The sequence below is a fragment of the Convolutriloba macropyga genome, chromosome 11 (assembly GCF_964194025.1).
Source record: "Convolutriloba macropyga chromosome 11, txConMacr16.3, whole genome shotgun sequence".
In the NCBI taxonomy this organism is placed as follows: Eukaryota; Metazoa; Xenacoelomorpha; order Acoela; family Convolutidae; genus Convolutriloba; species Convolutriloba macropyga.
The window spans coordinates 54,465,281-54,482,377 of record NC_134478.1 but is presented as its reverse complement, the minus strand read 5'-3'; the positions used below and the strand labels follow the sequence as shown (position 1 = coordinate 54,482,377).

The 17,097-nt window shown below is 38.2% G+C and overlaps 1 protein-coding gene across 1 annotated transcript in view; it reads left to right on the top strand.

Annotated features, from left to right (window-relative positions):
* Positions 1 to 360: 360 nt before the first annotated feature.
* LOC142349174 (uncharacterized) overlaps positions 361 to 17,097 on the top strand; it is a 46,891-nt gene continuing 30,154 nt past the window's right edge. The window contains exon 1 of the mRNA XM_075400588.1: positions 361 to 3,669. Coding sequence (XP_075256703.1) covers positions 481 to 3,669 — 3,189 coding nt within the window. The 5' untranslated portion in view covers positions 361 to 480. The remainder of the gene's footprint in view (positions 3,670 to 17,097) is intronic.

The window sequence follows — 17,097 nt, the reverse complement described above, 5'->3', positions numbered from 1 at the left end:
TAAAATTGAATTCCTTTCCCTTAAAATTAACACTTTTGTATCGGAATATTTTGCTATTTGGGACTGTTTGGCTGTTCACCCTGCAACGTGTCATCCATGTCCTGCTACAATTAAGCAAGTCCTTTCTTGCAGCTATTCTGCAAAATATGCCGCCTCTGTTCTTTTCAATTTCAGTCGTTGGTATTGTTGTAATTGTAACACTCAGTCCAAGTTCTACCTAGAATTCACAGATTCTAGACCTCATAATTGAAGATCTATCTAAGGGGCCGAGTGTTGAGGATAGATCGTCCCGTTGTCTGTAATCTCTGAGTCTCTTTTTAGTTATATATTTGTTAAAGTTTATTTATATTGAGTATTTCTTGTTTCTTCTTTCTGTCTTTCTAGATTATAGGTAGACTTAATCTAAAAAAATTAATAAACAGTAATGATTTTCAGGTCATCAGTATGTGAAAACTAACCTGCAATCCAATTTGACACGCTATGGATACGATACGTGAGCTGCTTTTGCAGTCGAATAGAGCCTCACTGCGGGGACAGAATGACAGAAAACATCATTTCATCACAATCGTATTGGACCTGTCAGTGTCTATGTTTCAAGTCACTCACAGCACTCTGTTGCTGAAACAAATTGAACCTCGTGTGAAATCTTTTTTGGAGTCCATTGCAAATACTGAAGACCTTAAACTGGTCACTTTTTTGGCCACCTTTTCACAGATCAGTTACGCAAGCTGTCAAACTTTATGTCATTGTTATCCACTTGTTACGTCACAAGATGTGAATTACGTAATCGAATTGCTGAGGTCATATTTGAGTCAGTTGGTGTTTTTGCTGCCTTCGGAACAGTACGGCTTCTGCGATCCGGAAGTCTCAACTAATGTCATGTTTAGAAATGGGCTTTTGGCGTCGATTTTAATACCACCCGAATTTGAACTAAAAACCCGTAATGTTGTGATTATTAGCGATATGACGAACTCATTACCTTTGCAACTTTTTGACGAGTTTTTGAAACTTTTTCATTTACATCACATTTCGTGCTCATTTTTAGCGCTTGAGAATTATTCTAGTTTTGATGTTGTGTGTAATTACGGCTTCATTTACGACACCTCAATGTTCGAAGCGTTTGCTTACAATACTTTTGGGTTTGTATTTGCGCCCGATGAAACAGACTTCAGAAAAATTTTCGCCGAGCGAACCAGTGAAGTTTTCTGCAAGCGAAGTTTGTCCTCTTTAGAGTCGAGTTGCAGAACAAAAAGAGTTGATGGAATGTTGAAGCAGCGTTTCGCGTCGATCAGGTTTGAAGATACGAGTATTTTGCTGTACTCATTATCCAAAATTCGCGAAGGGTTTTGCATTTCAGATGTTGAAATTGACGAAGTTAGTACGATCACTCTATCGACAGCTGTTCGCGGGGACTGTTTGATAAACCTTGAGTTAAAGTTTGAAGGTGACTTCGTCGATTGCGAGAAATTTTCACTTGCAATTTTGATCGAAGGGCCGTACACTTATATGCATGATCTGTTTCATTATGACACCAAGTGCAAACAGCCGAATTGTTCTTTAGGCTACCACGGCGTAGGGTCAGAAAACAGAGTGCGTGGGGTTGAACGAACTATCAAAATTCTCTACTCAATTTTGAACAAAAGCGGTCCTCGAAAAAGCAAAACTGATACCCGCAGGTTTGTTAAATTTATAAGCAGCGAAGATTTGCCCGATGCTATTGCTCAGGGCACGCAATGTTTTAAGCTGCAATATCAGTTTGCGACTAAAAAGACCAGTGTTCCCAACGAAGATATTGACATTTTCGACCATATGAATTTCTTCCATTTTGTTTACTCGTTAGACCTTAATACATGGCAGAAATATTTCAACGTGTACAAATATATCTATACAATGCAGCCAGACCATTCTAAAGAAAATTTGTTCGCTATTCACGGTACATGCGGTTCCACGAGGTCTAGAAGTGCTCTGAAACAAATCCACGTCAATTTGCAAACCTTCACGAAAATTGTGATCCAAGAACTTTTCCTTTATGGAAGTTTCCTAGAAAGTTCCAAAAGTCAGAAAAAGCAGCTCGTTCTGATCAGAGTCAATCCGGATGTGCAAACAGTTTTCACACATTGTTTTGTTGTGTTTGTTGCGTTTCCGCTCGAAGTCGCGCCTGAAGATCGTGAGAAAGTTCTGGCCGAGTTTGAGGAGTCGATGAACAAGTTAGAAATGAACGTCTCTGACCAAGAAAAACCTGTCCAAACTGTGACCAAGTTCTCAAAATGTGTGGACAAAGTCGTGATGAGGTACGATTTGTGTCCGGAAAATTTCGAAGTTGTTCTGCCCCCAAAATTGGAAAGTATTCCAGAACTTCTGGATCCAGAGGACTACCAGAATAAAGTGTCGCTTAACGTGTACTCGACTCTGAGTAGGTTTTTGTATCACAGACGTTGGATTAAAAGAGTTCCGAGTTTGATCAAAATTGACACGACTGCCGATAAGAACGAGTCGCAAGCTTCGATTAATAATATCAACATCGACAACTGTTTTGAAAGGGTCATGAAACGGGTTGTCAAAACGAGACAAAATGAAGGGTTCAGATTAGTGTATGGAAACAGCGGGGTGGTTCTGCTAGTCAAGGAAGTTTCGGTTAAGTTAGTCGATCACGCAACCGAAAGCAAAGCTGTCATTCAGTATGTATGTTTCAAACCCAAAATAATTGACCAGTTTTCAAACTTGATTTTGACAACTGAATGCTGGATCGAACCCCACCACGGCCAGTTTGACGCCTCATTTTTGGGCGCAAATTCAGAAATCAATTCGTGTACCTACCAAGAGCTAGTTGACCGTTTTGAACAGAAAGATCAGAAAATAGTTCAAAACGCTCTTAATTTCATCTACACTAAAGAACGTCTAAAGAATGATAGCATAGATATCAACAACTGGAAGTTGCCTTCTCGTGAGAAAGACAACGCGTCTGTATCAAGTTTCGGGAAAGATCTAGAATATTCTGGTAAAACTATCTTCATATCTGACTTTTGCTGGGATGCTTTGGATTTGTGCTCTTACAGTACGCTGTTCACGATGGTTTTCAGCTCATTTTCTATCCCTACAACTGAAACTTCGAACAAAAATTTTGATAAGCAAAATGATTGGCTGATCAAGACTTTCCACGATTACCTGGAAAATTCAAGCAGTGCTTGCTTTTATCTCTCCCAATCAGGTGCTGAAAAGTTAGACCAGTTGTTGCTTTCGCGATCGGAAACGTTCAAGAACATGAAAAAGAAATCCGATGGTTCTGCAAGAAATTTTGAAGATTTCAGCTCTTGTGAGTTTACGTTCACGTGTGATTTGAACTTCGACACTTTTCACAGGAACAGAGAAAATGGCGTCACTAACTGGGTTGCTTATCTTGTGACTTTGAGTGAAACCAATTTGACATATATCTTCGTCCCGTTCTCACTAGCCGATGTTATTTCATTGAATTCCAATGCCACCGCAGTTTATGCGGTGCCCATGTTTGCCTTTGAATGTAACGATATGAATTTGGAGACGAAATGTTCTGGCGAGAGTAGATTGCCGACTATATTCGAAGATGTCTTGCTAGATGAAAGCCTCTCGACCCCAAATTTGAGCTTCGAATCGGCGTCACGATCGTTTTTGACCATTCTAGATTTAGCTCAGGTAAGTGACTGCTTAACTTGAAATTTTTCTAATGAAGGCGGTGTCTGAATTTCTGTGGCAAAGGAAGCAAATTGAAGTGCAGCAAAAGAGCAGCAGAAAAAGGGACTTCTCCGCATTTCTAGCTGGGATTTTCATTACTGGGATTTTTTAAACAATCATTGCACCCTTGGTGCCTAGCAAACTATCCCCCACCCGTAATGTGTATATGGTTGCTCCGAGTCCAAAGCACCGAGCGAGTAAGGTATAAACAGTTCTTGAGATTATTATATATATCCACTTTATTTATCCAAAAAACAATGTCAAGAGGTAACATCAATGGTAGTGTAGGGTAATATAATAATAGCTTTATAGATAAAAAAAAATACAGGTGGGTCAACAACAGAAAGTATTAATTAATCTTGTAATGCACTAGAGAATGATCAATGAAAACGCACATCACGCCAAGAAACAACTGCTTTTGGCACTTGGTACGTTTCGCAAAAATCTTTAAAAAAATTCTTCTTGATATGTTTTTTTTGCATCAAGTGGGGATATTTTTTTCATGACAAAAATTTTTGAACGTCGAGTTATATAAGGGAACAGTTGTATTAAAAAACAGTTCTGCTTGTATTTAGTTTTTGGTATCAGTTTGCAGACGTAGCTGTTTTTCCTTTCTTTCTAGTTACTTCAAAGTTTGGGTACTTAATTTTCCGAAATGCTGGTAAATGACCGCTGAAAATTTCAAATTTTAATTTCAAATCTCTCGATGATTCATATTTTTTGATAATTCATATTTTTTGCAATAAGTAATGGTCTTTAATGCCCAATTATTTTTATCAAGTGAAAGTATCAGTTTCTTATACTGACAGAAGTACTGAAGAATAATATAGATGGCTGAAAACTAGTGACTGTAGAAGAAGTAGGCGAGCCTGAATGTCGAACCGTTTTGTGAATTGCGGCAATGGTTTTAATTCCGCATGCCATTTTCATAAGAATATTTTTAAGTTCTTCTTGGAAATTTAAATGACTGTCAATCATAATCCTAAATATTTTACTGACTTTTTGAATTCAATGATCTTACCGCCAACTTTAATTGACCCTCCGGTGGTGTAATAACAATTAATTCAGTTTTTTCAGCATTAAGGTTTAATGTATAATGTATATTGAAGTATTGATGAGCTAATTTGCAAGATTCTTCAAGATTTTGTAAGCATTGCTTCAAATCCTTATGTTCCGTGAAAAGTAGAGTGTCATCTGCGTACTGAACAATTTTACAGTTACTTGCTATGTTTTTTGACAGGTCATTTATGTAAAGATTAAATAGAAGTGGGCCCAATACTGTACCGTGAGGCGCACTTTTATCCAATCGGATTTGACCTTGCTAACAATGGTTTGCTGCCTACGATCTGTTATGAAATCAATCAGTAATTCAACAGCATTTTCACTGAACTTCATGGAAATCAAGTTTTCAAAATGTTATGCTTGATGGAATCAAAAGCTTTTGATAAATCAAGAAGAGCAGCTGTGATGATTTTGTGAGTGTGAACAGCCAGTGGAAACGATTCAGTGCCATACAGAAGGGCATCAATTGTTGAATAGCTGCTTCTAAAACCGTATTGCGTTTCTTAATAGCAGCGTTTGTTATACAAAAACTCTACGATTTGTTTTTGCAGAAGTCTCTCAAATATTTTAGACGGAGAAGATGTCGCTGAGATAGGCCTATTGTTTTCAGGTTTATCAGGATCATCTTTTTTGAACAGAGGATTAACATATGCGGTTTTAAGGTTGTCCTACAATTATATCACAACCATCATTTTAGGCCAGGGGAGCTATACTTGAGGGCTCTATTGGTTTTTGATTATTTAAAGACTTTAATTCTTTTTTTAGCTCGAATTCTGTAATGAATCGGAACTGAAACTGATTTTGTGCGCGTACTAAATGCAAGCTATTGAAAGAGCTTTTAGAATTTGCTGCTGCTAGCGTTTTTCTTTTACAGAAGAAGTCGCCTAACCTGGAAAATTTATAATTTAATAATTTTGCCATTTTAAAATTTTCGACACGTAATTACCAAAAGAATCGCTTTGGCAAAAAATGTTTGTTGATGTCTTATTGAGTTTCTCATAGAAATATAAATTTTCCATTTTTCTCTTGAACTGGACAATTCGAATAAATCTGTTACCAAACTATCGCTTTGAAGCGGTAAGTTTTTTATTATTTATTAAAACGTTTCATTGGCTCACTTGTTTTTAATGGAAGAGTCATTATGCTGTTGAAGTCTTCGAAGCTGGTGTTCATCTTCCAATTGCTGCGGGTTCTTGAGTTCAAACATTTAGGCACAAGTGGCATGACACCACCGCCTCTGTTTTTTTGCCATTTCGCTTCAATTGCGGTCAAATCTAAAGGAAAAAAGCTTTTCACTGTCTTTTTCCCATAGTGTGGAATCATTTTCCGAGGAAAGCCAGGTCTCGGTCAAACCTTTGATTGTATTATGCCCAAAATCTCTTAAAAAAACTTTTAGTTTTCCGCGTTTGCGATTCTAGTTTGCGACTCCTGCAATTCAAATTTATGAACTTCAATTGATTAACATGTTTAACATGTTTTAAGACATCAGTATAATTATTAACGGGGCCTGGATCTTTCTCATTATCCCCAGATAAATTTAGTAATAGTGAAACAATTAAACTTTGATTGCTAGCAGCAGCAAAGATGTTGAAAATGTTCAAATGAGTATTTTGTACCATGTGGCATAAAAAGAGAAAAACTTATCAATGTGTGGTTCGCTCTTTGAGACACATTATACTCTCATTATCTGTTACAGTGCACAAGATATAAATATGTAATATGAGTGCTGTTAGTTCGAAACACTTCATTGCAATATTTAAAAGAAACAATACGGAATAACATTAAAGCGCAAGCCAACAAAAACTAACAGCCTCTCATGTAAATGTAAGTATGCAGGGGTTTTGTAGAGAAAGTATGAATATAACATTGCGGAATATTTGCCAAAACATTGTAACCAGCTCTGGATAAATGAATGCGATCTCAAGAAAAATGCGTCAAAGAACATCTGATCCTGACAAAGAGCCATATTTATATTCTCGAAGTGCCAGGTTTATTGCATTAATTTTTTAATGAAATGTGAACAATTGGCGTTGAATTGGCTGGAGGCACTATAAGTTTTGTCGGCTGAATCTTTTTCAACAAAATTGAGATCAATTTTTATCCATTTTTGTTTGATATCGGTCTTCATTTTGTTGCTGTCGTTGAAGCCTGCCACAATTATGACATATTCATTTTCTTTTTTGGGATAACCAGCGCAAACTTAACTCAAACCGTCAGGAGTAGATCGTGGATAAGATTGAACCTCTGTATCCCGGCCCCCTAGTCGTCTTGGGTCCAAGTGTCTGATTCTTGATGTAATTGTCATCCTCAGTCGATAATTGGAAGATGATTGTTTTTGTTTAATAATAACTTCAAAGAATCCTGTTCAAGATCTTAAATCTAAGCATTTTTGGTAATATTATAGGCTTAAAAAGCTTTTGAGGCATTGCGCATATAACGTTTTATTCTGAGTTCAAAGAGCGACTGTTTCATAGCGTCTGTTTCATAAAAATGAAATGTATATAGCGACTGTTAATGGTATATGAAATGTATAGCGACTGTTAATGTTATATATCTCTTTAATACTGTAAGTAGTATTTTATCATCTGTTTTTGTAATGCGTCTTTATAAAAATCAATTGTATTTCGTTCGTTGTAGCCTTAATTATACCTTTGAGATTTTTTCAATTTTATTTTTTTAAAATATTTTAAACGATAGAAGTCAGCTCTGAGGAAAACACCTTTGATCACATCATTATTTATCTCACCCTCATTTTACCAATTTCGCTATTATGCAAAACGCCATTGATTTTAATATTCATTAATTTTTTATTTTTATAATTAATTTATTGTTTTTTATAGCTGCAAAGCTGTATGCTGAACGGAGCAATATTGCGGTGTCCTTGGTTTTTTACAATTCAATGAATTTGAATTGTATTGGGGCGCTGTCTTTTTTTTAAAGATCTGTTCACACATTTTCATGATTTTTGAAGTCAAATTGGAGTAGTGATTTTGGTCACGCCGAAACAGGAAGTGGAGCGAAAAAGCGAGTGGTTTTGCGGCGTGAAATTTTTTCGCTCTAAATCTCAAGTAGAGTGAGAAAACGGGGTTTGAACAAAATTTCGCTTTCTCGCTAGTGGATTTTTGTTCACATGCGGCAATTTCAATTTGATTTTTACAGTTTTTTCGATTTTTTGGATTGGATTGTTTTCTAAATGGTTTTCCTAATCCATTCATAGTCCGTTCTTTGTCTAGTTTTCTGTTTAGTCAATGAAATTTCTTTGAATTGTACGTCAGGACTTGTCCTGCTATGTTTTTTGTTTCGTCGTCTGACACTCTTTTTCGTTTTACTTTTGTTCATACAGCAAAGCTGAAAATGTCAAATTTTCTGAATGACTTCTTCCTCTCACTAACAGCTTCTGTGCTCGTGACGTCATTGCTCACTCTCTCTTGCTAAAAATTTTTTGCTTGATTAGATTTTGACTTACCTCACTCAATAAAATGTCTTTTGCACTTTAAAACTTGAGTCTAATTTGAATTAGTTTAAGGTCAAAGGAACTCATATGTGTAATAAGGGTCCCTAATGAAAAGGCTTCTGCGCAAAGAATTGTAACAAGCTTTTTTAATTTATCGCTGAATGTTTTTACCTAGTTTTTTTGAGCAGCGTCGATAGCCTTTTCAACTTATATAACTTTTTTCAAACTTTTTCAACTTATATTTGTATTTGTTTCTATCTCTATTATATGGAACGCAAGTCTATTTCTTTCGCAGCTAAACATTAGTAGTATTTACGAAGAAGCTCTCTGTATCTGTATAATAAAGAATAAAATCTATTTATTGTTCTGCTGCTTTTTACATCAATAGCTTAGCCATTTCCAACATGGCAAACCCCTCTATAATCAACGTTATTTAATTCAAGGCTTGTTCTTGGTTTATGTACTGCTACTGAATCGTCACTAAATTTAGTAGTATATTTAAAATTCATTTTAGCTACTCATATAGTCCATCTATCACACAACATTAACAAAATCTACTTTTTGTCTATTGTCTACTCCATAGTGTTAACATATAAGCATTATTCTTCAGTGTAAAAATATAGTACTTTCAATTTTAGCTTCTTTTCTTTTCCGAATTCTATGTAGGGTTTAATCCAACAACTTTCGGTATAGTTGAGATTCTAAATTATAATCTCACTCTATCTCAGACCATGATTAACAACTACCAATCTAACATCAATTACGTTATCGACTTGATCAGTACATTTGAGCATAATGTTCTGCCTAAGTTACATGCTTTAATAGCTATAGACAAATGATAATAAGTAAATTCACAACGATCTACTTTTTTGTTTTCTGGTTTGGAGGAAAGAAAGGACGTTTCGATTTATTTTTTCACTTCATCAGTTCACTTCTTGTCAATGCACCCCAAGTCATCAGTACTGACGTCATGTTTACTATGTCTAAAAGAATAAAACTTACCGAAAGTTAGACGTTTCACCGTAGCTGAAGAATACAAAATTTTTCAAACAAAAAACTTCAAATGATTCTCTGATCCATCATAATCATAATCAATGTTTTTTTACTATGCACGTGATTTTCTATTACTGGTGACATAGCAACTAAATACTTTCATTAATATCAGAATCTTTGTGTTATAACTAAAAAAATGAGTGGTGATGCGCTTAAAATTTTAACAAAACGTATTATCAAATGACAGAAAGGAATTTGTCCTTTGTCACTAAAAGCAGCTTTTTATTCTGAATTTGAATAAATAACTTTTAATAAGTGAAGCTGAATATGCTTTAAATGATTGGAATGATATGAGAGAAACGGTTGAAGCTGCATAAAATAAATTATATGCTTACAATCATTTTCTTTCGCGACCACTTTGTGCTCTGTGTTGGAGCTGAGCTTAAGGAATAACAAGCTTGCATAGGCGGGGAAAATAGAAACAAAACACTTTCTGATGTCTTAGTCATTTAATAGTTATAGTTATAGTTCTAGTTCTAGTTACAGTTTGTCACGTGAGAAAAAAGAGAAAAGGGGGAAATAACAAAAAGCAACACACAGAACTCAACGTAGTAGCCGCAGAAAACGGCTGAAAGTATAACTCAGCAAAATATTGCAACAACAAATTGTCTTGAGCAGTAAATAACGTGTTACTGTGTCTTGAACTAGAAATATTCCTGAGCAGTAAATTGTTACTGTGTCTTGTATTCAAAATATTATTCTTGAGCAGTAAATTCTGTTACTGTGTCTTGCATCAACGAATTATTGGAGCTGAAATTCAACTGTTACAACCCCAACTTCTGGTATTCTCAACTTGTGAGTACAAATAGCAAAAGCCAACTTAAGTTTAAGCTTAAATATTTTTGCACAAACAGATCTTAGACATATATCTTTGTCTTTGATTTGTTTTTTCTATCGGATTGAACTGGTATACATAAAGAGATTCCGTATTGTGTGATCTGTAGCAATCCAGTTCGAATTGATAGTTGAAAAAACTAAGATTAGCCAATAATTACGAACATAATAGTTAATGCAACGGTAAGTACAGCAGAGCGGATATACAGTTACAAAAGCGAACTGCATAAACGAAGTATCCGGACAGATTTTGTAACCACTCAGAACGAACTGGGCGGTGTAAAACTTTCTTTGTGAAACACAAGGAGAGCAGCCGTTACATTTGGTCCGCCGACCCGGACAGTGGAATAAACAGCTGTCCAACCCAACAGTCGAAGTGACGAAGTCATCGACGAACGAGAACAAAACTCAACAGGCAATTCAACAACGCAAAGCCAATTAGGCAAAGCAAATAGGAACGTTGAAAAGCAAAACTCAATTAAAGCAAACAAATAAAGGAGCTGTAGACATTCAAGCTGCAGTCCCGAAGTACACAAAAAGTGACTCCGTCACAGAGTCAAAGCGTTTTGGATCGACAGATCAACAACTTGCGAAACAAGTGGATTGAGAAACAGGAAGAAGGTTTTGAGCTCATTGATAATCGAGATCGACCAAGCAAGCTCAAGACTCTTTATCAGCAGATACTGCAATTGGACGACAGCATTCAAAAACTCGTGAATAAGAAAGCTGAGACTCTCCGAGACCCAGATATTTCTTTAAAACGCAAACTTGAGAGAGAAAAATACTTTCAATATTTGAACGCAGAGTGGTTGCCGTATATCCACGGAGAGACAAACATGTCAAGCCAGCAAAGCCAGTCAACTTTTCATGCTAATGAAGAGCAACCGCCTGCGAATAATGTGCAGCAGTTAGCACAAAACGTTGGAATTCCAGAGTTTAACCAAAACCATGGTAACACAAGCAATGCAACGACGAATACGGTTACACGGACAATCAACCAGGATACAGAAAACGCTTCGGAAGCATCTTCAGTGAAACGTCGGGTTGAAGAACGAATAAAGGAATTTGAAATTGAATTTGAAGCAAAGTTGCAAATCGAACGAGCACAATTTGATCGAAAGAGGTTGGACCTAGAAATGCAAATGAAAAAACTAGAGATGCAACATCAGCTTCGGGAAAAAGAGCGAGACCTAGAGCGCCAATTGCAAAGAACAGCATTGGAGAAAGATGACTTACGTTTTCAATCGACTAAGGCGCGTGACAAGTCACCTTTCAATTGGACACCAAAAGGAAGAGATGTCTCGGAGTGGGCGAATTCGATGAACGACACGCAAACACCAATTCGTCCAAGAGCTCGCTTTGACGTCAGCCCTGAACGGAATAAGCAGAGGCATTACCCATGGTACCTAAACTCTCGCGAACGCTCAGTAAGTGTTGAAGGGCGGGATATATCGCCGATAGCTGGAAGGTACTACAACACTGGACATTCAAGCAGTAGTTTACCAAAATTGAGATTGAACAATTTTGACGGAAACCCACTGGAGTGGCCTGAGTGGTCTAGCATGTTCATAGCAACAGTAGATAAACGCACGATTCCCGACTCAGAAAAAATGAGCCATTTGAAGACTCTGCTAACAGGCAAAGCAAAATCTGCAATCTCGGGAATGGGCTATTCTGGACAGTTTTATAGTGCTGCCTGGAACATTTTAGAAAGAAAATTTGGAAGACCGCATGTAATTATAGATGCGCAGCTCGAGAGCCTACGAAAAGCTAATCAAGTGAAACCTCATGATTCAACCAGCCTGATTAATTTTTCTGTTATTGTATCTAACTTCGTGAACGTGCTCAAAGAGTACAAACATATTGGTGATTTGCAATCAAGTTCGACATTGTACATGGCAGTTGATAAGCTACCTCAAGTTCTTAAAGAAAAATGGTGGTTCTACATCGATGACAAAGACGAGGACTGGCCTGATCTAATCATGTTTGAAAAATGGCTATCACGAATGGCATTCGTGCATGAAGGGTTTTCAGCGTTTAAAGGGGAACGCAAAGAAGAAGACCGACGCAACGCAAATAGAGAAAAACAATTCTCGAAGACATCGAACTTCAGTGCAAGTTCGAACCTGCAAGAAACCAAGCAGATGCAAAACAACAACTGCCCACTAGCGGATGGCACTCATAAAATATGGAACTGTCCAATATTTAAGAATATGAATGTCACCGATCGCTATGCAGCAGTGAGAAAAGAACGTTTATGTTATGGATGTCTGGGGAAAGGGCATGCAATCAAAGATTGTAAAGTCCACCCGTGCGGTATAAATGGATGTACCAAAAAGCACAACAGACTGCTACACTCAGAAAACCAAATGGACGAGGGTAGTCACGCAGTTAATGTAAGCGCAGCAACAATAAACCAGAGTAACCAAGTTACTAGTTTTCTTCAAATAGTTCCTGTATCGGTTCAGAGTGGTGGTAACAGGCTGACTACCTATGCTTTCCTCGATAGTGGGTCAACAGTTTCATTCATCGATCAAAGTGTCAAGAATCAACTACAAGCCAAAGGCACGGACGTTACCTTGAACATAGCTGGCATACATGGGACGCAAGATTTGAGGACAGAGAAGGTTCCTATCACAATAAAGGGACTACATTCAAAAGTGCATTCAATTGAAGCGTTTGCACACCCATCAATCTCGTTGGGAAACACAACATATGACTACAAGGAACTGAAGAACAAGTTCAGACACCTGAATGTTCTCACTAACAGAACATTCAACCTGATGGAAGTAGGTATTATACTTGGACAAGATGCCTACGAAATTCAACGTCCATTGGACTATAAGATTGGAACACGAAGTGAGCCTTTCGCCGTCTTAACAGAATTAGGATGGGTAGTCAGTGGTCCCATGACAGGCAAGAAAAGTCAAAATGTTTGTCATTTTGCCTTCACAGAAGATGTGAAAGTGGCAGAAAATATCCAATCATGGTGGGACATAGAAACTTATGCTTCCAAAATAAATGTTGTAAGTCAATCAAAGAAAGAGCAACAAGCTCAGAAGTTTCTAGAGAGCACTACAAGGTTTACAGGCGAGCGGTACGAAGTGGGCATGCTCTGGAATGAACCAGAACCCAGTCTTCCAAACAACTACGGCTCAGCCCTTGGTCAGCTCTACTCACTGGAACGAAGATTCCAACGAGAACCAAAGTTAAAAGAATTGTATCAACAGTCAATTGATACAGATGTTGAAAAGGGATTTGTGAAGATCCTTGGTAAATCGGAAGTCAAAGGCACATTCGGAAAAGAATGGTATTTGCCACACCATCCAGTACTAAACCCCAACAAACCGGGTAAAGTTCGCCGTGTTTGCAACGCTGCAGCAAAATACAAGGATGTATGCCTAAATGACAAGTTGTTAACCGGACCCGATCTACTACACGGATTGATTGGAACAATATTCAGATTTCGAGAAGGACCAATTGCCCTAACCGCAGATATTGAATCAATGTTTCTGCAAGTGCAAGTTCCTGAACGGGATAAAAGCTGCTTGAGATTCCTGTGGCGACCAACAATGAACGAACCTGTGCAAATTTACGAGTATCAGCGTCATGTTTTCGGAGCAAAGAGTTCACCAACATGTGCCAACTACGCTCTGAAGCGAGTAGCCATCGATAACGAGGACGAATTCCCAATTGCAGCAAAAACAATCCAAAACAACTTCTACATGGACGATCTCATCAAGTCAGTCGAAACACCTGAAGAAGCAATCAAGGTTTTCAAACAACTGCAACCTCTTCTCTCAAAACATGGATTTGAACTGAAGAAGTGGATCACCAATAGCGACTTGGTAACCAACGCAATCCCAGAGGACTTAAGATCAATCAACAAAACAAAGCAGGTTGAAGTAGAACCCAGCCAGGAAGGGTCATCGGTGCTTGGGCTTCAGTGGACGATTACCGATGATAGTCTACAGGTTTGTAGAGGTACAAGCAAAGAAGTTGAGACCCCAATCACCCAAAGGAAGATCTTATCTCTAGTTTCTTCAGTGTTTGATCCTCTTGGACTGTTTGCACCATTCAGTGTCCAAATGAGACGACTCCTGAAGAGCATCTGGAGCAAAAATGGACAACATTGGGACAACTCAGTAGAACTTAACGAAGAAGAAGAGTTTCTGAAGTGGAAGGCGCAGCTTCCAGAAGTAGCAGAAACCAGCATTGATAGAAGATACTTCAGCACAGCCAAGGACAAATGGGAACTTCATGTGTTTGCCGACGCATCTGAAGACACAATGTGCGCAGTGGCTTACCTACGTTCAAAGCCCAAAGAATACTCAGCAGACTTAGCATTTGTAATCGGGAAGTGCCGAGTCGCACCGATGCGACACCTTTCCATACCACGCTTGGAACTACAAGCAGCAGTGATGGCAGTGAGACTTAAAGAACAGATAGTGAAGGAACACGAATCGAAGATTCAGAGTTGCAACTTTTGGTCAGACTCCACTACTGTTCTGCAATGGATTCATAGCTCCCACCGTAAGCAACAGGTGTTTGTTGCAAACAGAGTGGCTGAGATTTTAGACACAACTAATGTTTCACAGTGGAATCATGTGAGTGGCGTTAACAATCCAGCTGACATCGGGACACGAGCGATCAATGTTGACGAACTTAAGAGAAGTGAATGGCTCACTGGGCCGGCCTGGTTGAAGCAACGAGAGAACGAATGGCCTGAACAGTTGAATTTAACATTTGCTTCAGATGAACAAAACGACGAAATTGTCTCCTCAGCAAAGGTTGAAGAGAAGAAGCCGATGATTCAGTGGGAACGATTCAGCAATTACAATCGACTAGTAAATACAATGGCATACATACAGCGTGTATTCAAAAAACACAAACCGGCAACAAAAACACTAAGTGTTGAAGAAAGAGAGGATGCACAAGCAAGCATCTTCAGACTATTGCAGCAAGAACAGTTTACGGAAAAGATGAAATCTCTCAAGGCTGAAAAGGAAATTCCAAAAAACAGCAAAATCCTCCAGTTTTCACCATTCATAGACCAGCAAGGACTTATTCGTGCCCAAGGCAGAATAGGTAAAAGTCAATTGAGCTTCGAAACGAAGCATCCAATACTGTTACATTGGAAGCACCATGTGATTGAATTATTCTTGCAGAATGAACATAAGAATAGTCATCACGAAGGTACTGAACATGTCAGAAACATAGTTCAGCAGAAATTCTGGATCCTGGGCATACGAAATGCTTTGAGATCGATCAAAAACAAATGCATTAGATGTCGAAAGGGAAGAGCCCAAACAAAGGCACCAGTAATGGCAGAATTACCTGAAGAAAGATTAGTCGCATCAACAGTGTTCTCGAATGTGGGCGTAGACTATTTCGGACCATTCACAGTAAAGATTGGTCGAAGAAACGAAAAGCGTTGGTGCTGTCTATTCACATGCCTTACTGTACGTGCGGTACATATAGAGATTGTACCAAGATTAGACACTGATAGTTGTCTGAACGCAATTATGCGATTCATTGCACGAAGAGGCAAACCGGTCAAAATGATTAGCGATAACGGGACAAACTTCGTTGGAGCTGAAAAAGAACTGGCAGAGTATATAGCAGCATGGAACAGGGTGCGAATTGAAGAACATCTGATTCAACAAGGTATCAGATGGAAGTTCAACCCACCTGCAGCACCACACTTTGGAGGAGTGTGGGAAAGACTGGGTAGGAGTTGCAAGAAGGCAATGTACGCAGTGCTGGGCAATCGATCAGTCACGGAGGATGTTCTGTCAACCACGATGTGTCTTGTTGAACAGACGCTGAATGCTAGACCGCTAACACAAGTCAGTTCTGATGCTACCGATTTAGAAGCTATTACTCCGAACCATTTCCTACTTGGCAACAAGAACCTTTGTTTACCGTATCTATCAGGTGCAGAGCAATTTGTTGATCATAGAAAGCTCTTCCGACAAACACAAGCTTACGCAGACCTCATCTGGGACAGATTCCGTAAAGAATACTTGCCAACGTTGAACAGTCGTAAGAAATGGCAGACCACAACGGACAGAAGTCTTCAGCAGGGTGATCTTGTGTGGTTAGTGGAAGACAGTGACAAACGTGGATATTACAATCTAGGTCGAATAACCGAAAGATTTGAAGGTTCCGACGGAGTGATTCGATCAGCGAAAATCCGAACAAAAGATGGATACTACAAGAGGCCCGTAGTGAAGCTCGCTCCAGTACTTCCAACTGACAATGATGTTTTCACGAAGGAAAACAGGGCCGGCGATGTTGGAGCTGAGCTTAAGGAATAACAAGCTTGCATAGGCGGGGAAAATAGAAACAAAACACTTTCTGATGTCTTAGTCATTTAATAGTTATAGTTATAGTTCTAGTTCTAGTTACAGTTTGTCACGTGAGAAAAAAGAGAAAAGGGGGAAATAACAAAAAGCAACACACAGAACTCAACGTAGTAGCCGCAGAAAACGGCTGAAAGTATAACTCAGCAAAATATTGCAACAACAAATTGTCTTGAGCAGTAAATAACGTGTTACTGTGTCTTGAACTAGAAATATTCCTGAGCAGTAAATTGTTACTGTGTCTTGTATTCAAAATATTATTCTTGAGCAGTAAATTCTGTTACTGTGTCTTGCATCAACGAATTATTGGAGCTGAAATTCAACTGTTACAACCCCAACTTCTGGTATTCTCAACTTGTGAGTACAAATAGCAAAAGCCAACTTAAGTTTAAGCTTAAATATTTTTGCACAAACAGATCTTAGACATATATCTTTGTCTTTGATTTGTTTTTTCTATCGGATTGAACTGGTATACATAAAGAGATCCCGTATTGTGTGATCTGTAGCAATCCAGTTCGAATTGATAGTTGAAAAAACTAAGATTAGCCAATAATTACGAACATAATAGTTAATGCAACGGTAAGTACAGCAGAGCGGATATACAGTTACAAAAGCGAACTG